Raw genomic sequence first — 24,478 nt, forward strand, 5'->3', positions numbered from 1 at the left:
AGGGATCGAGAGTGCAGTGATTTCATACAAACACTTCTATTTCTAAACTAGGTAAATGTCAAATACATGGTATAAACTGAAGGAATGTATGGACTCCTCAGCCCATGGCCTCAGAATAGGAATATAAAGAAACATGTTCTGGCTTACAAAAATGACTTGTCAACCGTGACAAACTTCAGCAGGAGAAGTGGTGACTATTGAATATTCTTTCAAATATGATTATGCTTTCCAATATGGAGTATCAGGGAGCGGTGACACAAGGGAATCATCAGGGGTGACCCCGGGCACTCATTGCCGCTTAGAGAATAAGTATCGAAAACTGTCCCACCCAACCAAAAATAAGCACAAAAGCAAAGCCTTCCACTAATTAACTAAAAGCTAGTGCTAAATGGTTGGTTGCAAGGTTTACGCTTCAATTTTTTTTCAAACTAGGGTAGATGGACATTATGACTATAGTCCACCTGGTTTAATGCAAATAGGCCTGGACAGAAGAAGCCTGGTGCTGTCACATCAGCAAGGGAACCTCATTATCTTTCTTCCTATGGTTTTGGAGAAATCAAATGTAATATTGTATTTTATGTACCTAAGTGAACTGTTTAATCTGTAAAGAAAATGTATATATATATATATATATATATATAATAAAAAAAATATATATGTACGTGTGTATATATATGTATAGCTTGACAAAGGCCTCATTGAGTAGGCCGAAACGTTGCTGGGAATAAAGTTTTGGGGTCTTCACCCTGTCACCGAAAGCTGGAAGTGCTGCCTCGTTATTTGGAGAGTAAGTATTGTGGAGGAGAAGCTGACCTCTGTGAGGAATTGCACCCAGTGCACGCTGTCTGACTGTGCTGCTGCTGTATTGGTGGGGGTGTGTGTGTATATATATATATATATATATATATATATATATATATATGAAATAAAGAAATATATATGTACGTGTGTATATATGTATATATCTGGCTATTTAGGGTACTTTCACATTTTCGTTCGGAGCGGATCTGTCTGGTATTTGTACAGACGGATCCGCTCCTATAATGCAAACGATGGTATCCGTTCAGACGGAACCGTCTGCATTATATTTTACTAAAAAAGTCTAAGTACAATTTGTATTCAGACGGATCCGTCCAGACTTTACATTGAAAGTCAATGGGGGGGCAGATCAGTTTGAAAAATGCACCATATTGTGTCCCCTTCGAACGGATCCGCCCCCATTGACTTCCATCGTAACCCTGGACGGATCCGTTTGCCTCTGCACGGCCAGATGGACACCCGAACGCTGCAAGCAGCGTTCGGGTGTCCGCCTGCTGAGCGGAGCGGAGGACAGACGGTGCCAGACTGATGCATTCTGAGCGGATCCGCATCCACTCAGAATGCATTAGGGCTGGACGGATCCGTTCGGGGCCGCTTGTGAGAGCCTTCAAACGGAACTCACAAGCGGAGCCCCGAACGCCAATATGAAAGTAGCCTTATCTACAAGGAAACTGCATACTACAATAACTTGAATAAAAGTGCAAAAGATTTATTTACCCACGTCTCAGCTATATAGTGTGTGTGTGTGTGTGTGTATATATATATATATATATATATACACACACACTATATAGCTGAGACATGGGTAAATACATCTTTTGCACTTTTATTCAAGTTATTGTAGTGCTGCAGTTTCCTTGTAGATAGATAGCCAGATATATATAGATATATACATATATACACACGTACAAACATACGGTATACACATTTTTTTATTATTATTTTTTTTTCAGGTGGATTCCATAAGATTCAAAAAGATTGAGTACTGTCTTTATATCAGGGAAATCATGACATCTCAATCCAGGAATCATGCTCTGGGTAAGCTAGAAAGCCTGCAGAAGCTCTGTATCATTGCTGGCAGATCCTGGTACTAAGTATATATTTAGCTTTCACTCAGAGTACTGCTTTAATGTGACAGCTGCTTGCCTGTAAAACATGAATATATGCAAATATTAGCAGGTTCATAAGGATACTAGCCAAGGTGTTCATCCGGCTTTGTATGGATTTAAACAACCCCCTCTGCGATGTCATGTTTTCTTTCGTAGCCATTGCAATGCTGGAAAGATAAAGAAAGCATTTTATTTCAGATCATTTATTCAGCCAAAAAATAATAAAAAAAAACACAATCATGATGGGATTTTGCAGTCTGGTACCATAGTCTGGACCCTGGACCATGCAAAGTTATGTGTATTTGCACTTATGTCGAGAAGGGGAATCTAGCACACTTGATGGGTTGTTTCTGTAACTTCCATGGAACAGAATGGAGAAAAACCAAGTCTCTCTCCACAGATCATAATCTTGTAATTTTTGCAGATGAGAATAGCTCTATCGATGGAAGCAAGGCTACTTTCACACTTGCGTTATTTTCTAGTATTGAGATCTGGCAGAATATCTCAATACCAGAAAAAAAAAAAATATTCTGTTTAGTCCTCACGCATACTGAATGGAAAGAGATCCGGTCAGGAAGCCTTCCGTTCCTGCAGCATTCTGTTTTGTGCAGTGTCTGGTCAATAAAAAACAACAAAAAAAAAACGGATCCGGCACTGAAAACAGTGTAGGTCAATGGTGACAGATCGGTTTTTTTTTTTTTTTTTTAGGAGTCTATATTTAGTGACGGATCAGTTTTGATTTCACACAACCGCATCCTAACAGAACGGATGCATCCTGATGTGCAGAATCAAAACGCATCCTAATTAACAATGCAAATGTCAAAGTAGCCTAAGAAAAAGCAAAATGCGCGCATAAGATATCCACTTTCGGACGACAATCAGACACGACTGTGTGCATGAGCCCTTATGGTCATAGATTTTTTTAGGCGTGCCAGGACCTGCTGAGGTTTATTTTACCAAATATAACGAGTGTGTATTGTACTCTATTGTATAAAAATTAAGTGATAGTGTCTCAAACATTTTATGTTTTCAGGCCTTTTTCTATCGTCAGGTCTTTATTTATTTTTTAATGAGATCTCACTTTTATTCCGTGCTCTAAGAGAATAATAAAAAAATGCAAGTTTCTAGATATTTGGAAAACATTTTGTATATACAATATATTGTACATGTCATGGCAGTATTTTTGTGTCATCCCTAAACAAGGGCTCTAACCATGTTCTCTGCCATGCTCCAGATCTTGAACTTTAGTCTAGGGGCAAAAGAATGGGAAGACATGACTCTTGGTATTCGAGTCTTCCTCTCCCTCTTTCAATAATAAGCCTTTTATTAGAAAAACCTGGGTGTCACCCTTACAACCTAAAAATACAAATGAGCCAATAGGATTGTGACGTTTAAAAAAATTAAATAAAAATCGAGGGATATCCAAGAGTTAATTATGTTAAATCAATCTTTCTATATAAGTGCAGCTCTTTTTTTTTTTGTTTTGTTCCTTGCTTTTTTGGTTAGTAGATAATTACATATTTTGAATCTCTCTCAATATATTATTTCGAGACGGGCAGTTTGGAAAACCCGATAAAATGTAAACCATACAAAACCAATAAGAACACAAATGAACCACGTGTATATATCATTTCTCCTGCTTCCAAGACAGCAACCAGCACTGCTTAATCACCACTGCAGGGAAGGCCGCATCTAGCTTAAGGCCATGCCAGGACAACTTGCCATGTCAAAGACTGGCAGTTTCTGCAGCCAAGCTCTTCCACTGTAATTAATGTGATCCTGACTTCTTCCATTGGCCAGCAGTTATTCTCCCAGCGAATCTCTGCAGTGTCCCTGGACTCATTACGCCAGTTATCATCGTTGCTTAGCAGGTCTGCACGGCTTGGATCCAGAGTGCTGCTGGCTTATGTAAAGAGCACCCCAGGGACACAATTATAAAACCTCATTAGGAATATATCCTGAGAGTGAGTGCTTTTAACATCTGAAAGGCAGAGCTCAATAAAGTAAGGCAGGCAAATGCACGGAGCTTTCAAGCCTGTACATTGGGGAAGGCGATAGCTTTACATTCTCAAAAAAAAAAAAAAAAAAAGAAAGAAAGAAAAGAAAAAGTGAAACTTTTTGATGAAAAAGGAATTACTGAAAAAAGGCTGTGTAGCATCGGGCAGAATACCTAATAAGCAAAGTCTTCGATAGCGGGAATTCCCAGCCGTAGGTTGTGCTGAGCAACGTGAGCACAAATCATCCCTGACCATTTAGCATCCTCAGTAGATACACATTTGAGAATCATCAAACTTTTAAAGTATATTATCTCCTCAGATCTTGTTTGCATCTATTTTCTCTAATGGCTGCTAAAGATCAATTAGAAGATGTGATCGGAGGGAGATGATTATAGTATGTGAAATAAAATCACTTTGCTGACCGATGTGTTTGGGCTAATGTGCCTCCAAGAAGGCGCTCAACTAAATTTAAAAGGGTTTTTACCATCACCTATACAAAAGCAGCCAATAAATGTTGATTTCCTAGGAACCCCTGGTTCCTAGCAATCTCCTGGTTCTGTAAATCCCATGGATGTGTATGGAGCTGTGGCAGGCCTGCTTGAGCACCACACCAAGACTTGAAGACATGCTAGTGAGGAGAAGGGGGCCTAGGACCCCTTACTAGTGATCGGTGGAGACTTAAAGGGGTTGTCCCACAAAAAAATATTCTACAGTTTTTAAACCAGCACCTGGATCTGAACACTTTTGGAATTGTATTTAATAAAAATTTAGCACAGCCAGTGAGATATTCAATAAAATGTATCTGTATAGCACCACTGGCTGTTTTTTTTTTTCTTATTTCTTTGACCTGCTCACTGAAGAGGCCGCACATGCTCAGTTTCATCCTTCAACTGCCTCCTGAGCTGTGATAGGGAGAGCTGAGACACGCCTCCTGAGCTGTGATAAGGAGAGCTGAGACACGCCTCCTGTGCTGCAGCAGAAAAGCTAGCTGAGCTAGCAGAGCAATGAATGTGGAGATCTCTGGATCTATGTGAGGTACAGGGCTGGTTCTAGCTTTGTTAGAAAGAGGTTGTCATGAACTACCATATATGTATCTTATTTTCCTTTTTTACATTATTCATGGAATAACCCCTTTAAGTGATCTAATATTTATCACCTATCCTGTAGAAAGGTGATGAATCTTCAGCCTACTAAGATCCTAAAGTAGTGACTGACGTAAACTGCTGGTTGCATGTGCTTGGCAGCTCAAGGCATATGTTCATATGTGCCCGCACTGCTGAAAAAGTTTTAATATATGCAAATGAGCCTCTAGGAGCAACGGGGGTGTTGCCTTTACTCATAGAGGCTCTGCTCTCTCTGTAACTGCCATGCCCTCTCCACTTTGACTGACAGGACCAGCAGCTATGATGACGTTTACACTGCCTGGCCCTTTCAATAAAAGTGGAGAGGGTGCGGCAGTTGCAGAAAGAGCAGAACCTCTAGGAGTAATGGCAAAGCTCCCATTGTCCCTAGAAGCTCATTAGCATATATAAAAAGTTCACAGATGCCTTCCGCTGCCTAGCGCACATGCAGCAGGTCAGTCAGTCATAGGTACAAATTTGCTGAAAGATGCCCTTTAAGATCCTACTGATACCAGTAACAGTAAGTATGTGAGGCCTGGATTCTCTACTCACATGGCTTTCAGACACCTGTAGTGCCATCCTGCCCTCACGGACTACAACACTGATTAACTGGGCATGTCAGCTCATTCAGCAGCTTCTCTCATATCTGTTCACCTATACTGTCTGCATTAATACAAAGAATACATTATATTTCAGGCAGTGAGGAAAGCTGCTAGAGAATGTTCAGATTGCTATAAATGTGTCTACCAGTGATGGTCAGACTGCAGACCACAATTTAGGACTCTGTATCATATAGATAAAAGCTGATCTGGTAAACATAGTATAACTTAGCAGCTTACGTAGGCCTTGCAATAGCCCTCCTGGCATTTTCAAGCAAAATTGAAATCAGTAACACTAAAAGATTAACTTCCTAGGTCTCTAGGTACCATGATAAAGGAATATTTAATCAATATGCAGCAATTACATGTAATAAAAATATCAAAAATACTGTATTTTTCACCCTATAAGAAGCACCTTTTTCCCCAAAAGTGTGTGTGTGTGTGTGTGTGTGGGGGGGGGGGGGGGGGGGGGGGGAGGTGGGGTGGCAGTGCGTCTTATAGGGCAAATACTAATGGGCACTTCCATTATGGAAGCGCTCATTAGTACAGGAGGACCAGGGATTGGTGAGCGCAGCGCTCCTTGTGCTGGCTGTATTCACTGCTTCCTGGTCTTCTCCAGCAGGCTCCAACTGCTGTGCTGTGATCAGCACACAGTGTGAGGACATGGGCGCGCTCTGGGACCTCGCTTTGTGCAACGCCCAGTCACAGCACGGCAGGAAGAGAACTGGATCTCCAGAGTGGCAGTGGTGTCTGGAACAGAAAAGGTGAGTTGATTTTTTGTCATATCTGAGGTCTGATTAACACTGGGGGTCTGAATGTGTATCTGAGCTGAGGTCTGATTGACATGGGGGTCTGAATGTGTATCTGAGCTGAGGTCTGATTAACAATGGGGGTCTGAGCTGAGGTCTGAATGTGTATCTGAGCTGAGGTCTGATTAACAATGGGGGTCTGAGCTGAGGTCTGAATGTGTATCTGAGCTGAGGTCTGATTAACAATGGGGGTTTGATTGGGGGTCTGAGCTGAGGCCTGAATAACATTGTGGGGCTGATCTGAAGTCTGAATAAGACATTGGGGTTCTGATCTGAGGACTGATTAACACTAGGAATCTTATTTTCTTCCTCTAAAACCTGGGTGCGTCTAAGGCTACTTTCACACTAGCGTTTTTGCTGGATCCGGCAGGGTCCATCAAAAACGCTTCCGTTACTGTTAATACAACCGTCTGCATCCGTTATGAACAGATCCGGTTGTATTATCTGTAACATAGCCAAGATGGATCCGTCATGAACTCCACTGAAAGTCAATGGTGGACGGATCTGTTTTCTATTGTTTCAGAGAGAACGGATTTGTCCCCATTGACTTGCATTGTGGGTCATGCCGGATCTGTCTTGCTCTGCATCCGTGATGGAAAGAAAACAGCTTCCTGCGGTTTGCTCTCTGGTATGAGAACGCAACCAAACAGAACGGAATGCATTTTAGAACATTCCGTTCTGTTCAGTTACGTTTTGTCCGCATTAACTATGAAGGAGGACAAAACGGAAGCGTTTTTTTTCCGGTATTGAGACCCTAAGACGGATCTCAATACCGGAAAATAGAAACGCTAGTGTGAAAGTAGCCTTATAGAACTAAAAATACAGTACACACCAAAACAATGAATTTGAAACAAAATACAATAGAAACAATGTTTTAAATTTTACGCCTGGGACAACAATATTTAGCCGACCGCTGGGCCCTAGCGATAGCTATAACAGCTCAAGACGTGTTGTATAACATTCATTTTATGGTTTATTGTAACCAGTTTCTGTTGTATTTTGTTTTTAATTAGTGGTTTTTGGTGTTTATATCTGATATTTTAATTACAATTATATTATACTGCATTATTGATTAAAGATTTTGTATTTACCATGGGACCTAGGGAGTCAATCTCTTTCAGTGAAGGCTGTTCTGCCACAAAATAATGCTCCTCTCAAAGGTAATTTTCTGACGGATGCCAGGCACAGTATACAGAATGACTAACATGGGCACATCTGTCACAACAATTCCTCAAAAGTGTCCATTTGCAACTGCAGCCATGGCTTGCTATATACTGCTGAGCGACTTCAATTGATGTCAGAATAGTCCCAGACTGACAGCTCAGTGCAATTATAGAAGTGTAGATGAGTGTCGCAGCAGTGGCAAGGAAAGGATGAAAGAACACTCTGCCAACACACGCTTCAGAAGAGGACCCCTTGCACTGGGATATATTTGCCATGCTACTTTGCATCCAGTGTTCATGGCATTAAGGTGATGCAGCTTGATAGCTCAGAACGCAAAGGGCCCGCTGGAGGGGGGACAAGTATGAACACAGGGGTAAACATACTGGCAGCCATGCTGCTCCTAAAGTCATACCTTTTGTCCTAGCGGTCAGACCCTTTCCAAACTAACAGTTATCCTCTCTCCAGTGGATAAAAGATAATCTGTTCTAGCCAGGGTACCAATCTAACAACTCTATATGTTGGCTGCTGCCTATATATTCACTATTAATGAGGGGCTTAAGAGAAGTGCATTGTAAAGGACAAAATATCCCTAATATAATTACTCCCCGTAGATGTAACCAAAAACAGCAATATATTACTAAAAAGATGTACAATTATGCCAAAGCCAAACTCCAGTTAAAAGGAAATAATTCAGATTGACTACTCCTGCCCAGTAGGCAGTGTCAGCAGAATACAGGAGCCATTTACGCATGGGAGGTTATCAATTCTCTGCAGCTCTGACGCTAATTAGCAGATCGCTCCCGCGTTACATATGTATAAAGAAATTACTTTAAAGGGAAATTCCTGTAATACTGTTTCTGTAAGTTCCTTGCAACTACGGTTGAGTTCACCGTTTTCCGTATCTCTGTTCTGTCCGGCTAAGGAGCTGTTCACATCACATTTAAGCGGGTTGTGCAGACCATATATACTATGTCCTATCCTCATGGCCAGACACCCGCTGTCAGCTGTTTAAAGAGGAGGTGGCGCTTCATGCGAGCGCTGCTTCCTCTTCATTACACTACGTGTCGTCTCCCTTGCAGCGGTGGCAAAGTGTAATTACAAATGCTCACCCCATTCTCTTTGTCATTACACTGCACTGACCAAAGTTCTGAGACAACGGGTAGCGTAACGAAGAGGAAACAGCGCTCTCATACAGCGCTGCCTCCTCTTCAAACAGCTGATTGGTGGGGGTGCCGGACCCCAGCTGATCAGATATTGATGACCTGAGGATAGGTCATCAATATATATTGCTGCACAACCCCTTTATGTTGGGAAAGAAAGATGCAAAACCATAGTTCACTACGCATTTTAATCCTGAAGAGTCCAGCAAAAAACATAAGTTAGCACCCCTTTTTTTTTTATAGTGGAACCTTATGAGGACGGCTGCCACTATATAACATCCCTTTAACATATATGTCATGTGTATATGTTAAACATGGGACAAAAACATGATGTGAACAAAGCCTAACAGAAAAAAAATACAAAAAAAAAAATGATTTGTTTGTTAGAATGAGTTATTGTGAGCATCGGTTTGTGTCAGCCCTGTCAGGTTTCATTTATTTTTTGACAGGAGAAAAAAAGTACAACATAACTAAGACCTGATGAAAGCTGAGCACAAACTAAGGCAACGTACACATCTCTGTTTTGGAGATCCGGCACAAATGCCGGCCAAACCTGGCATTTATGCTGGAAATTGGCAGGATCAACGCTGGACCTCACTGCAGTCAATGCCAGATCCGGCAGGCTGTTCTGGCATAGAGAATCTCCAAATGGAGATGTGAATGAAGCCTAACCCATTCAAACACAAGGGGATTAAAATGGATCAGCTTCTTCTGTTTTCAGTCTCTCTGATGGAAAAACAACACTGATGTCAACTCGACGTTAAAGGGGTATTCCCATCTCAGACAAGGGGGGCATATTGCTAGGATATGCTCCCATTGTCTGATAGGTGTTAGTCCCACCTCTCGGACCCACACCTATCTCGTAAACAGAGCCTAGAAAGTCACAAAGGGCGCACTGCGAATGCGTGGCAGCCCTCCATTCATTTCTATGGGGCCATCGAAAATTGCCGAGCACTGGCTCTAGAAATGAATAGGAGCGGTGGCCGCGCATGCAATATGCCTCCACTGTTTGAGATAGGAATACCCCTTTAACTGCCTGGACACCACTGCCTCCACCACTGTCAGAACTATTGGGTATGAATAAAGTCCATAATTATAAGGCCTATATAAGTGTATGGACATGAGCCTAAGGGACAACCATTTTGTCTTATTAAAAGACAGAGTGATTTTTTTTCCTTTACTCTGAAATTGCTAACCTAAGGTTTACGATATATACCAAAGTGTTTACCTAAGTCTGTTTTGTGAGAAGGAGATGTCCCAAGGTCTAATGAGATGTCATGGCCTAGATAAGACAATGTATTTGAATTCTGATGATTTTAGTGAATAGAAAGACTCTAATCTTTCTTTGGGGTTTTTATATTAATCAATATAGGAGTAGATTGATTTTATATAATCAATTTTAATAGGTGTGCTGAATATATAGTATATATATAAGAGTATAGTCCTCATAGATATATTCAATTGTAAGATTAGAAATGAGGTATAAACTCCTCTGTCATGTTTAGAATCTGTCTCAGTGGAACACACAAATTAATTATTTCTTTCCTGGAATGGAAAAATGTGGACACAGGTGATCATGAACAAACCCTGTCTCCTCCACGAACAATGAATTGAGATAGCCCTATTTATCTTGATTTAATCAAGTTTGGTCAAAAGACTTAAGGATACACAAGTTAGTTGACCAAGTATAAAACTCATTGTCTCTTCAAGATCTTCTCAAGGTTTCGTCTGAAACCTTAGATTACATTTTATTGCTAGTATATGAATAAGAGAAATAAATGAATGCTTCGATTTTTGTATGGAATACTAGTGCCATCTAGTGTTAGGGTAACAAAGATCTAGGGTATATTTTTCCCTAGAGGGAGGTTCTATTAATTATAAAGTGAGGTCACTAGTTAATGATAAAACTTGGCCAAGCCCTTTCTAAGAGAGGATAAAAAGATGGTATGGGCTGACAGAAAGGAGATCTCGCTCTCTCTCTGAACATCATCTTGACCATCTTGCCAGTCATTGGAGGCAGCCATCTTAGAGCCATTGAAACTGATTTCTGCTAGCTGACATTTTGGTATAGTATAACCTTACCTATATTTTATAGGATAATTAATTAATATAATACATATCTATAGATATATTCAATTAACCATACTTTGTGTATAGTATCTGTTTTGGAATAAGATTGGGGTGTACCTGCAGCATCATCCTGAAAATTAATCCAATACAGGGAGATTAAAAATATACTAGTGAAAACACGGTATTATCTCCAAGGAACTGAATTCAGTTCTAGACCAGTATGGTTGATAATATATATATATTTATATAGATAAAAGATAAACCAGATTTGGGTTTAATCGGACATTTGTCGGCTGAGAGAAATCAAGTATTAAATTGACTTTTAAAATAAGTGAGGGGTATTATTATAAGAAGGCATAATTGTGTATATATATATATATGTTCTCAATTATTTTTGTCTTTACCACTATTTTGCATATCATTGAGTGAATTTTATTACCGCCAATTTTATTATATATATTATTTTGCACTATAAATTGTATTAATAAATTACATATATATTTTGTCTGTAACTGGGTTTTGTCTTCAATTCAACGCAGATCACGAGCTTGTTTTAGCTTGATATTTATGATAATAAGTTAGAATCTCCTTTATTACCGATTTTAATTTATTCACATAAATCATATAGACTGTCAATCGGAGACAGCATAAATATTCCGACATTAAATTGGAGGTCCCTACCGAGATCTGCTTGTAATAGAAACAAAATTTTGGGGTGCAAAATATATATTTGATAAAGTTATTGTGGTACTTGTAGTGCAACAAGTAAAAAAAATGTCTGATAACAATGGCGAGGCTAGCCAAGGCATGCAGGCTGCTGCTGCAGTGGTAAAGACTGATATGCATGATAGAAAGACTCAAGAATTAATTGAATATATTGTGTTGGGTCATATGCATGACAGGTTGGATATTAAGAGAGAGTTAAAGGATTGGAGGTTTGAATTGGAAAAGAGAGCTGTAGAATATGCAGATGATATCTGGTCTGATAAATCCCGGTTTGCTGATTATCTCTGTCACATTTCCCAAGCTAAACATAAGAAAGATAAGGATTCATTAATCCTTCAATCTTGGCCTGAATTTGTATATTTAGTTATTGAAATAGCAAAGCAATTAGAAAAAGCAAAATATAAAAATGTTGAACAGGCATATGAAATTGATAAATTTCAAAAAGATTTATCTGAAATGGAAAATAAGGCGGCCATGGTTTCTGGTGAATTAGCACAATGGTCTGCTAAATTATCAGAATATAATGACAGAGACAGTCAACAGCAAGAAGTTATTAGGACTCTGGAATGGAAATTAAGTCAGGCTACTAATGAATTGTCTAAATGTCAATTGTCTATGGTGGATCTAGATGAGGAATGTAAAAAGTTGTATAAGGACAATAGAAATTTACAAACAGAGTTAGATAACCGGGATCTTGACCCTCTTCAATTCAGACAGCCTAAGGATTCTAATAGAGTGCAGGTAAAATATTCCAGGGGGGAATTAGATGCAGAAAGTAAATATGACAACCCCTTTAATGGAGAAGAATTAATGGCTCTGAGAGAACATTCTCTTCCTAAATTAAGACCGATTTCACCTCCTAGGTCCTCTAAAAGTTCAGTACAGAGATCTTATCAACCCATGATAGACACTACTAAAGTGATCAAATTTCTCAAGGAAACTGTGGGTCAATTTGCAAAAAAGGGTTCACCCTCCATAATAAGTCATTTGGAAATATATGAGGAGGCCATGAAAACTTTACATTTAGAAAAGGACATACAGAAACTTGAATTTATTACCTGGGTTTTCGAACCAAAACACCGGTATTTCTTTAATTCCCTTAGAGATATGGGTAGGGATTCTTGGTCAGATGTAGGTCGCAGAAATAAAAACTGAATTTGGTCCCTATAAGTCCACTACTGCTGCAAGGAGGGCCTTATTTACCCTGAAATGTAGACATAATCAAAGTCCCAGGGAATTTTTGTCAGTCCTCAAAAATGCCTATAGTTTATCTGAAAAAGATCCCAATTTTGAAGGTAGTGAATTTATCCAGTTATTTTATGACGCTTTGCCCAATAAAATAAAATTTATTTTGGCCAGGGATTACCATCCCAGAAAGACTCTGGATTGGTTACTCACTGAGAGTACAACTCTGTACGCTGCAATACAAAATTGTGATGAGTCTCCTGATAGAAAATTTAAAAAAGCGAGTGAGGAAATAGCAGAAACTCACATAAAAAGAGATCAGGGAAAATTTGAAAGCCCTAAAAGAAGTTATGCTGATGTGTTAAAAACTCCTAGACCTTCCGAGCCAAATAAAATTCAGCCTAGGCCAGATGGGAATAAGGGTCCAAATGTTGCTGAAAAGAACCCAAACCACCAGAAGGAGTTTAGAAATAGACGGTTCCCTCCTTTTCAAAGATATCAGAATAATTATTATAGGGGATATCAACGTAGGCCAGAAAGGGCTCAAAGTGGTTCTGAGTCAGATGGTTCTGGGAGATCACAATCATATCGGTACCAAAATCAATCTCCCAAAGGTTATGGGAGAAAGAGAAGTAACCTATATGATCGAATGGATCAAATCCAAGATCAGTTTGGTATGTTGATGCAGCGGATGGAGGAATTGTCTAAAACAATCACTGCTAACCCTAAAAATCCTTTTTTAGGGGTAACCCCTCCTGTAGAGAATCCTCCCCAAATATAAAGGGGGAGAAGCAGGTAAGTATGTCAAATGTTGCAGAGGTTGATGACTTAAATGTATGTAAAGTGGAGCAATCTAATATAATTGTCTTTCCCTTTAAAAGAATTTAACCCTTACAAAGCCACATGGCAAGGGGGAGGGGAAACCTGTTTGTTCTGTCTTACAGCACACAAAGTCTTCAGCTGCACAGAAGAAGACATGCGATCCTGCTCATAAAAGGAAGGAGGAGGAGTTGAGGACAAGTCTAACTGCTGAGCAGGAAAACCATTTCAATAATCATGCCAAATATCTTTGTTCCATACAGGAAATAGATAATAGATATTATATGAAAGTTGAATTATTTGATAATTTCTCGCCAATAATAGCCTTGATAGATACAGGTAGCCAAGCAACTTTATTATCTGTAAAATACTTCCAACAATTGCAGGATGTATCTTCTAACAGGTATAAGTTAAAAAGTTTTAATGCTAACCTGGTAAGTGTCTCAGGCAATGCCCTCAAGGTTTTAGGTAAAGCTTGGCTGGATTTTAAAGTAGGAAACAAAGTAATTAGCCATCCTACATTGATCGTGGATATGCCCATTGATAGATTAATTATTGGCATTGATTTCCTGAAAAGATTAAGTCCAGTTATTGATTTTGTTAATAAGGTGATATGGTCTCAAGTGAGGATGCCCATTAATTATGAACAATCACAATCCTATCACAATAGGCGTAACTGCCATGTGATAGAGGAAAGGCCGGATTCCATTGAGGTACATTTCCGAAATAGCCAAGTCCCTGATGTCTCTTTCCTGCAAATCACTCCAAATTCCACTATAGGTGAACAGGAAGATAACACCATATGTGTGTCTCCTGAACGAGTAAAAGATGTCTGTTTGGAAGGGGATGTTCTTACAATCCACCTACACCCAGAAACTACTGACCCTATTGGGTTTAATGGTCACGAACAATTCCTAGTGGGAATGGAAAAGGTGGATGATGAGATGTTCTTCCCAGTACAGGTGAATGACTTAGGAAGAACTAAGAGGGCTAAATTGGATTTGCGCCATGAAAACAGTTATATTAGTAGGGATCTACTAAATCAAGTGGCCAATTCTAAAGTGATTCGATATCCAAATCCACAAGATAATTGGATACATGACTTAGATAATGATTCTGATGATCATAATATAATTGCAAAATGTATATTAACCATTTCTATTGCAGGAAAATCGGCTACTCATTTATTCCTGGTGCTTGATGAACCCAGATATCCTATGTACATTGGCAACGATATTTTACATCGTTTTGCTATCCATGTGGATATAGTGAATTCCACATTGTGGACAAGATTAAAAGGGAATCCTGAAGGTTTTATGGATGAACATGAAGCACTCAAGTCATCCCAGATACTGCCTTATGCAGTCAGTGTATTAGTGCCACGAGATATAATCATCCCTCCAGGTACTAATAATTTCCTGTTACCCATTCAGGTGTCAAAAGGCCAAAAATTAAAGAATGGTGATGCATTGATATGCCTATCAAACAGAATGCAACTAATTAGGTATTTCAGTAAATCATACCCCTATGGTGAATTTACAAACCTTTAAAACCCAAATAATTGTGAACTAATGGTATGCCAAATGAAGTTCATTTGTCTAAAGACACTATCATTGGTATGGCATTAGATTCAGATTATTATACTTTTGGGTTTCAGAATATAATTATTGGCCTAATACCTGAATCGTATCTAACAGAAGAACAATTGGTTGAACAAACATTTTATTCTTCTCCTGAAGGATTGTTCACCATTAGTTCAGTATATCCTTTTAATCTTGAAGAAGGTACCTGTAAGGTAGAGGAATCCTCTCTTACCTTTGATCATACAATCAATGAGCAGGAAGCCCAGGAATATCATGAGTTTGCTGAAAAAGCAGGTAAGTCAAATCATGACCTCACTGACAGGTTGGAGGAAACCTATGAAATAGGTCAACCAGAAGTTTTTCCAGGGTTTATGGAAATGGTCCAGCAACAAATCTCATTAGCTAATGGATGCTCCAATGACCCAGAGCGACAACAACTAAAGGAAGTTCTCTTAGAATTCAAGGATATCTTTGCTAAAGATTCCTTTGATTGTGGTCTGACTGACATACACATTGCCAGGATCCAGACTGATCCTGAGGCACCTCCCGTTTATATCAAGCAATATCGTCTTCCACTAGCTTGTTATGACTCGCTAGCGGAAATAATCCAAAATCTCAAGGAGAGAGGTATTATAAGACCAGTGCACAGTTCTTATAACAATCCTATTCTTGGAATTCTTAAACCAAATGGTCAATGGCGTTTATGTGCTGATCTTCGTCAGCTAAATAAACGTGTATATATGTCCGGCTGGCCCGTGCCATATATAGACCAATGCTTGGTACAAATGCAAGGCGCTAGGATCTTTACCACCTTAGATTGCGCTCAGGGATATTGGACCATCAAAGTGAGCCCTGAAGATCAATACAAATTAGCCTTTACTTTTGGTAAAGAACAGTTTGCCTGGACTAGACTACCGTTTGGGTACATAAATTCAGGTCATGAATTTGCTGTATTTTTACATAAGGCTATGCCTGATGCCACAGAAAGAGGAAATTTAACTTATGTAGATGACATTTTGATGAAAAGTACTTCATTTGACCAGCATATTCAAGAAATTAGGCATGTACTGAATCAGTTGAAAGAGGCAGGTGTGAAAATTTCTTTACAGAAAGCCCAGTGGTGTCGAACTAAGGTAAATTTCCTTGGACATGAGGTTACCTGTGAAGGCCTGAATCCCCAGAAGAAAAAGGTGGAGGCTGTTATGAAATCTAAAACGCCTACCAACATTAGTGAATTAAGATCATTTCTGGGTATGATGAATTACTCCCGTAAATTCATTGATAACTATGCTGAGATTAGTAAACCATTGCTGACATTGTTAAAGAAAGGTGTACCCTGGACATGGGGGGAGGATCAGGAACAAGCTATGTCTGAGCTTAAAAGGAGACTCACCCAAGCCCCATGTCTAGCTTATCCCGAGGGGGGTAAACCCTTTTATCTGGAAACTGGTTTTACAAATCTTAGTATTAGTGCCTGTCCTATGCCAAAAACAGGATAAATTGCATAAAGTTATAGCTTATGCAAGTAAATCACTGTCACCAGTAGAAATAAAGTTTAGCAACTGTGAAAAAGCTTTACTAGCCACAGTCTGGGCGCTTCAAAACTTTAGAAGTTTTGTACAGGGTGAGAAAATCATTGTTGAAACGGCCCATCAACCCCTACAATATCTACAGAGTGATAAAATTAGGGATGGTAACTTGTCTAACAGCAGGATCACTGCTTGGACCTTGTCTTTACAAGGATGGCCGTTGGAAGTTCAGTATAAGCAAAATAGAAAGTGTCCAGTAGCCCAAGGACTTGCTGAACTGCATAATTGCGCTGCTAATTCTCAAACGGAAGAACTGATAGATGATTTTCTAGAGGAACAAAAATCTTCCCCTTACAAAGCGTATGAAGACGACTATTGCTCTCTACTCCCTTGTGCGTACATAGATGGTTGTGCTTACCACACCATTGTAGGGGACGAAAGAAAACTAGTGGCAGGAATTGGTATTACGTGGATAGATGGGTGCCCGAGTATTTCAATAGGTTATAGTATTGGTGCTAAGAGTAGCCAGGTAGCCGAATTAGCAGCTGTCTACCAAACCGTTAAAATTGCTATAGAGCACAATATAAAGGAATTCGTCATAGTTACCGATTCAAATTATGTGCGGAACAGTTTTGTAGAATATATGCCCACATGGAAGAGGAGTCATATGTTACGGTCCAATAACAAACCAGTGAAACACGCCAAGTTGTTTTGTGCCATAGATGAGCTAGTCCGACATAATGATCTAACCATTTATTGGAAAAAGACTAAAGGTCATTCCAAAACCCAAAATAAAGATAAAGAGGGTAATGACCTAGCTGACAGACTAGCCAAACAAGGAGCCATAAATGGTGATCATGTGAATATAGATCATCTACTAGAGATGATTCCCATTGACGCTATCACTAGACAACAGGCTAAGGCCCAAACTGAAAATAGTATAGTTCAATGGAGCCAAGAATCTTCTAGTGAGGATCTGATCAAAAGCCAGAAGGAAGATGTTATATTGGGAATCTTCTATAAACATATTGAGGATCCTAATAATAATCCCATATCGGAGGATAATTTTACCCAAAAAGAAGACCTCCGATTACTTATGAAATCCAAATCCCAATTTAGTATTCAGGATGGGTTATTAATGAGAACCTCTAAAAATGGTATTCAGCAGTGGGTAGTTCCTACTACATTTAGAGGTTTAATGTTACAGCATGCCCATGATGCACCTACAGCTGGTCATCGTGGAGAAAAGATTACATATGAGTCACTACGTGATTATGCCTACTGGCCTCATATGTTAAAGGATGTCCAGAGTTATTGTCAAGGTTGTTTGGTATGTGCGCAATTTCAACCGCAAGGTCCTAAACATCGTGCTCCACTTCAGAAGAAAGGTTTTTCATTACCATGGTCTGACATCCAAATTGATTTTATTGGTCCTGTTACCCGGTCATCCCGAGGAAATAAATACATGTTAACCGTCACTTGTGTGTTTACAAAATGGGTAGAGTGTCTACCGGCCCGCAATAACACAGCCGAGACCTGTGCATTTTTGTTGATTAACCATGTATTTTCTAGATTTGGGTTACCATTAAGGATTGATTCAGATCGTGGATCACACTTTGTAAGTGAGGTAATGGCGAAGATGTGGAAGATGTTGGGTGTGAAGAGAAAATTACACATTGCTTATCGTCCAACATCTAGCGGATCCGTTGAGCGCTATAACCAGTCTATTGTCAACATCCTTAAGAAATATGTTAAGGAGTCGGGTAAAGACTGGGATATAAGGTTACCATTAGTACTCATGGCCATTAGAGCTACTGCAAGTACGGCTACCCAGATGTCACCTTTTGAGCTGATGACAGGAAGAAGAATGGTACTTCCTCAACATCTGTTGTATCGCACATCAGATCATAACCTGATCAATGCAGCCACTACACATCAGTATGTGGAAGACCTTCGTAAGTATCTTCAACACGCGTTTGCTTTCGCGCAGAAGAATCTTGAGAAAGCCGCCGTAAGTAACAAAACTTATTATGATTTGAAAACTACCAAAAAGGAATATGAGGTAGGAAATAGAGTGTATCTCTATAACTTTGCCCGGGATCGGGTAAAAGAAAGAAAATTTCTCCCATCATGGAAAGGTCCGTATGATGTAATTGATAAAATATCACCTGTAGTTTATAAGGTGAAAATTAATACCAAAGATGGTTTCATCGAGAAATGGGTCCATGTAAATCAATTGCGAGTATGTCATCCAAGATCAGAACTGAGAATCATAGAAGATGACGCTGAATAAGAGAATGAATAAGGATGCGTTAATCTGATTTCTCTCAGTTCACAGATGTTCCAATTCTGGGGTTTCCATATAAAGCATTTTACATAGCAACGCTAGGGAAACTGTATAGCTCAAAAGAAAAAAGAAATAAATATATATATATATACTGTATTCATACTTTCATTTTCCTTTATAGAAAAAGGACGGGCGGAACCAGACGTGATTCCTGGCGATGATGATGACAACAAAGATACAGATATCGTGCAGATGGTGTTGATTCAAGAGGTCCAATTAAAGACGGAACTAATCATCAACCCGAATCTACAGTCGTGTTTCAGATGTCCCAGGATTGTGAATGATGGCTAAGAAGATTATATTTCAGGAATCTTTGCGAAACTGGATCCAAGGACATTCATTGGATGAAGATACCGGATATCACCATTTTAGCTTGGGAAAGGAACCAAATTGGTACATTATGCATGAGAACAAAGTCACAGCAATAATGGCATGATTGGTGCCAAGTTTTGCATTTTTTTCACATGCTAAAACCATTGGACACAGAATTTCTGTGATAATATACTTTTCCAGGATTGACGTTATGATGCGATAAAAGACTCAGATACAATATTGATGAACATGAAAATTCTTCCGACCTTCTCCCAGTTAGGTCTTAAGGGGATCCTTGACTAACGTGGGAAGAAGGGGGGGGATTTGTCAGAACTATTGAGTATGAATAAAGTCCATAATTATAAGGCCTATATAAGTGTATGGACATGAGCCTAAGGGACAACCATTTTGTCTTATTTTAAGGCAGAGTGAATTCAGGATTTTTTTTTTTTACTCTGAAATTGCTAACCTAAGGTTTACGATATATACCAAAGTGTTTACCTAAGTCTGTTTTGTGAGAAGGAGATGTCCCAAGGTCTAATGAAATGTGATGGCCTAGATAAGACAATGTATTTGAATTTTGATGATTTTAGTGAATAGAAAGACTTTAATCTTTCTTTGTGGTTTTTATATTAATCAATATAGGAGTAGATTGATTTTATATTATCAATTTTAATAGGTGTGCTGAATATATAGTATATATATAAGAGTATAGTCCTCATAGATATATTCAATTGTAAAATTAGAAATGAGGTATAAACTCCTCTGTCATGTTTAGAATCTGTCTCAGTGGAACACACAAATTAATTATTTTTTTCCTGGAATGAAGAAATGTGGACACAGGTGATCATGAACAAACCCTGTCTCATCCAAGAACAATGAATTGAGATAGCCATATTTATCTTGATTTAATCAAGTCTGGTCAAAAGACTTAAGGATACACAAGTTAGTTGACCAAGTATAAAACTCATTGTCTCTTCAAGATCTTCTCAAGGTTTGTCTGAAACCTTAGATTACATTTTAGTGCTATTATATGAATAAGAGAAATAAATGAATGCTTCGATTTTTTTGTATGGAATACTAGTGCCATCTAGTGTTAGGGTAACAAAGATCTAGGGTATATTTTTCCCTAGAGGAAGGTTCTATTAATTATAAAGTGAGGTCACTAGTTAATGATAAAACTTGGCCAAGCCCTTTCTAAGATAGGATAAAAAGATGGTATGGGTTGACAGAAAGGATGGATCTCGCTCTCTCTCTGAACATCATCTTGACCACCTTGCCAGTCATTGGAGGCAGCCATCTTAGAACCATTGAAACTGATTTCTGCTAGCTGACATTTTGGTATAGTATAACCTTACCTATATTTTATAGGATAATTAATTAATATAATACATATCTATAGATATATTCAATTAACCATACTTTGTGTATAGTATCTGTTTTGGAATAAGATTGGGGTGTACCTGCAGCATCATCCTGAAAATTAATCCAATACAGGGAGATTAAAAATATACTAGTGAAAGCACAGTATTATCTCCAAGGAATTGAATTCAGTTCTAGACCAGTATGGTTGATAATATATATATATTTATATAGATAAAAGATAAACCAGATTTGGGTTTAATCGGACATTTGTCGGCTGAGAGAAATCAAGTATTAAATTGACTTTTAATATAAGTGAGGGGTATTATTATAAGAAGGCATAATTGTGTATATATAGATATATGTTCTCAATTATTTTTGTCTTTACCACTATTTTGCATATCATTGATTGAATTTTATTACCGCCAATTTTGTTATATATATTATTTTGCACTATAAATTGTATTAATAAATTACATATATATTTTGTCTATAACTGGGTTTTGTCTTCAATTCAACGCAGATCACGAGCTTGTTTTAGCTTGATATTTATGATAATAAGTTAGAATCTCCTTTATTACCGATTTTAATTTATTCACATAAATCATATAGACTGTCAATCGGAGACAGCATAAATATTCCGACATTAAATTGGAGGTCCCTACCGAGATCTGCTTGTAATAGAAACAAAATTTTGGGGTGCAAAATATATATTTGATAAAGTTATTGTGGTACTTGTAGTGCAACAAGTAAAAAAAAAATGTCTGATAACAATGGCGAGGCTAGCCAAGGCATGCAGGCTGCTGCTGCAGTGGTAAAGACTGATATGCATGATAGAAAGACTCAAGAATTAATTGAATATATTGTGTTGGGTCATATGCATGACAGGTTGGATATTAAGAGAGAGTTAAAGGATTGGAGGTTTGAATTGGAAAAGAGAGCTGTAGAATATGCAGATGATATCTGGTCTGATAAATCCCGGTTTGCTGATTATCTCTGTCACATTTCCCAAGCTAAACATAAGAAAGATAAGGATTCATTAATCCTTCAATCTTGGCCTGAATTTGTATATTTAGTTATTGAAATAGCAAAGCAATTAGAAAAAGCAAAATATAAAAATGTTGAACAGGCATATGAAATTGATAAATTTCAAAAAGATTTATCTGAAATGGAAAATAAGGCGGCCATGGTTTCTGGTGAATTAGCACAATGGTCTGCTAAATTATCAGAATATAATGACAGAGACAGTCAACAGCAAGAAGTTATTAGGACTCTGGAATGGAAATTAAGTCAGGCTACTAATGAATTGTCTAAATGTCAATTGTCTATGGTGGATCTAGATGAGGAATGTAAAAAGTTGTATAAGGACAATAGAAATTTACAAACAGAGTTAGATAACCGGGATCTTGACCCTCTTCAATTCAGACAGCCTAAGGATTCTAATAGAGTGCAGGTAAAATATTCCAGGGGGGAATCAGATGCAGAAAGTAAATATGACAACCCCTTTAATGGAGAAGAATTAATGGCTCTGAGAGAACATTCTCTTCCTAAATTAAGACCGATTTCACCTCCTAGGTCCTCTAAAAGTTCAGTACAGAGATCTTATCAACCCATGATAGACACTACTAAAGTGATCAAATTTCTCAAGGAAACTGTGGGTCAATTTGCAAAAAAGGGTTCACCCTCCATAATAAGTCATTTGGAAATATATGAGGAGGCCATGAAAACTTTACATTTAGAAAAGGACATACAGAAACTTGAATTTATTACCTGGGTATTCGAACCAAAACACCGGTATTTCTTTAATTCCCTTAGAGATATGGGTAGGGATTCTTGGTCAGATGTGGTTGCAGAAATAAAAACTGAATTTGGTCCCTATAAGTCCGCTACTGCTGCAAGGAGGGCCTTATTTACCCTGAAATGTAGACATAATCAAAGTCCCAGGGAATTTTTGTCAGTCCTCAAAAATGCCTATAGTTTATCTGAAAAAGATCCCAATTTTGAAGGTAGTGAATTTATCCAGTTATTTTATGACTCTTTGCCCAATAAAATAAAATTTATTTTGGCCAGGGATTACCATCCCAGAAAGACTCTGGATTGGTTACTCACTGAGAGTACAACTCTGTACGCTGCAATACAAAATTGTGATGAGTCTCCTGACAGAAAATTTAAAAGAGCGAGTGAGGAAATAGCAGAAACTCACATAAAAAGAGATCAGGGAAAATTTGAAAGCCCTAAAAGAAGTTATGCCGATGTGTTAAAAACTCCTAGACCTTCCGAGCCAAATAAAATTCAGCCTAGGCCAGATGGGAATAAGGGTCCAAATGTTGCTGAAAAGAACCCAAACCACCAGAAGGAGTATAGAAATAGACGGGTCCCTCCTTTTCAAAGATATCAGAATAATTATTATAGGGGATATCAACGTAGGCCAGAAAGGGCTCAAAGTGGTTCTGAGTCAGACGGTTCTGGGAGATCACAATCATATCGGTACCAAAATCAATCTCCCAAAGGTTATGGGAGAAAGAGAAGTAACCTATATGATCGAATGGATCAAATCCAAGATCAGTTTGGTATGTTGATGCAGCGGATGGAGGAATTGTCTAAAACAATCACTGCTAACCCTAAAAATCCTTTTTTAGGGGTAACCCCTCCTGTAGAGAATCCTCCCCAAATATAAAGGGGGAGAAGCAGGTAAGTATGTCAAATGTTGCAGGGGTTGATGACTTAAATGTATGTAAAGTGGAGCAATCTAATATAATTGTCTTTCCCTTTAAAAGAATTTAACCCTTACAAAGCCACATGGCAAGGGGGAGGGGAAACCTGTTTGTTCTGTCTTACAGCACACAAAGTCCTAAGCTGCACAGAAGAAGACATGCGATCCTGCTCATAAAAGGAAGGAGGAGGAGTTGAGGACAAGTCTAACTGCTGAGCAGGAAAACCATTTCAATAATCATGCCAAATATCTTTGTTCCATACAGGAAATAGATAATAGATATTATATGAAAGTTGAATTATTTGATAATTTCTCGCCAATAATAGCCTTGATAGATACAGGTAGCCAAGCAACTTTATTATCTGTAAAATACTTCCAACAATTGCAGGATGTATCTTCTAACAGGTATAAGTTAAAAAGTTTTAATGCTAACCTGGTAAGTGTCTCAGGCAATGCCCTCAAGGTTTTAGGTAAAGCTTGGCTGGATTTTAAAGTAGGAAACAAAGTAATTAGCCATCCTACATTAATCGTGGATATGCCCATTGATAGATTAATTATTGGCATTGATCTCCTGAAAAGATTAAGTCCAGTTATTGATTTTGTTAATAAGGTGATATGGTCTCAAGTAAAGATGCCCATTAATTATGAACAATCACAATCCTATCACAATAGGCGTAACTGCCATGTGATAGAGGAAAGGCCGGATTCCATTGAGGTACATTTCCGAAATAGCCAAGTCCCTGATGTCTCTTTCCTGCAAATCACTCCAAATTCCACTATAGGTGAACAGGAAGATAACACCATATGTGTGTCTCCTGAACGAGTAAAAGATGTATGTTTGGAAGGGGATGTTCTTACAATCCACCTACACCCAGAAACTACTGACCCTATTGGGTTTAATGGTCACGAACAATTCCTAGTGGGAATGGAAAAGGTGGATGATGAGATGTTCTTCCCAGTACAGGTGAATGACTTAGGAAGAACTAACAGGGCTAAATTGGATTTGCGCCATGAAAACAGTTATATTAGTAGGGATCTACTAAATCAAGTGGCC

At 38.5% G+C, this 24,478-nt stretch overlaps 1 protein-coding gene across 2 annotated transcripts in view; it reads right to left on the bottom strand.

Annotated features, from left to right (window-relative positions):
* The window catches only part of GOSR1 (golgi SNAP receptor complex member 1), a 130,619-nt gene that overhangs the window by 9,988 nt on the left and 96,153 nt on the right, over positions 1 to 24,478 (bottom strand). For both annotated transcript variants that reach the window (XM_044283783.1, XM_044283782.1), the window contains exon 8: positions 2,013 to 2,095. In XM_044283783.1, coding sequence (XP_044139718.1) covers positions 2,013 to 2,095 — 83 coding nt within the window. The remainder of the gene's footprint in view (positions 1 to 2,012; positions 2,096 to 24,478) is intronic.

Source organism: Bufo gargarizans, chromosome 3 (assembly GCF_014858855.1).
Source record: "Bufo gargarizans isolate SCDJY-AF-19 chromosome 3, ASM1485885v1, whole genome shotgun sequence".
Taxonomy (NCBI): domain Eukaryota; kingdom Metazoa; phylum Chordata; class Amphibia; order Anura; family Bufonidae; genus Bufo; species Bufo gargarizans.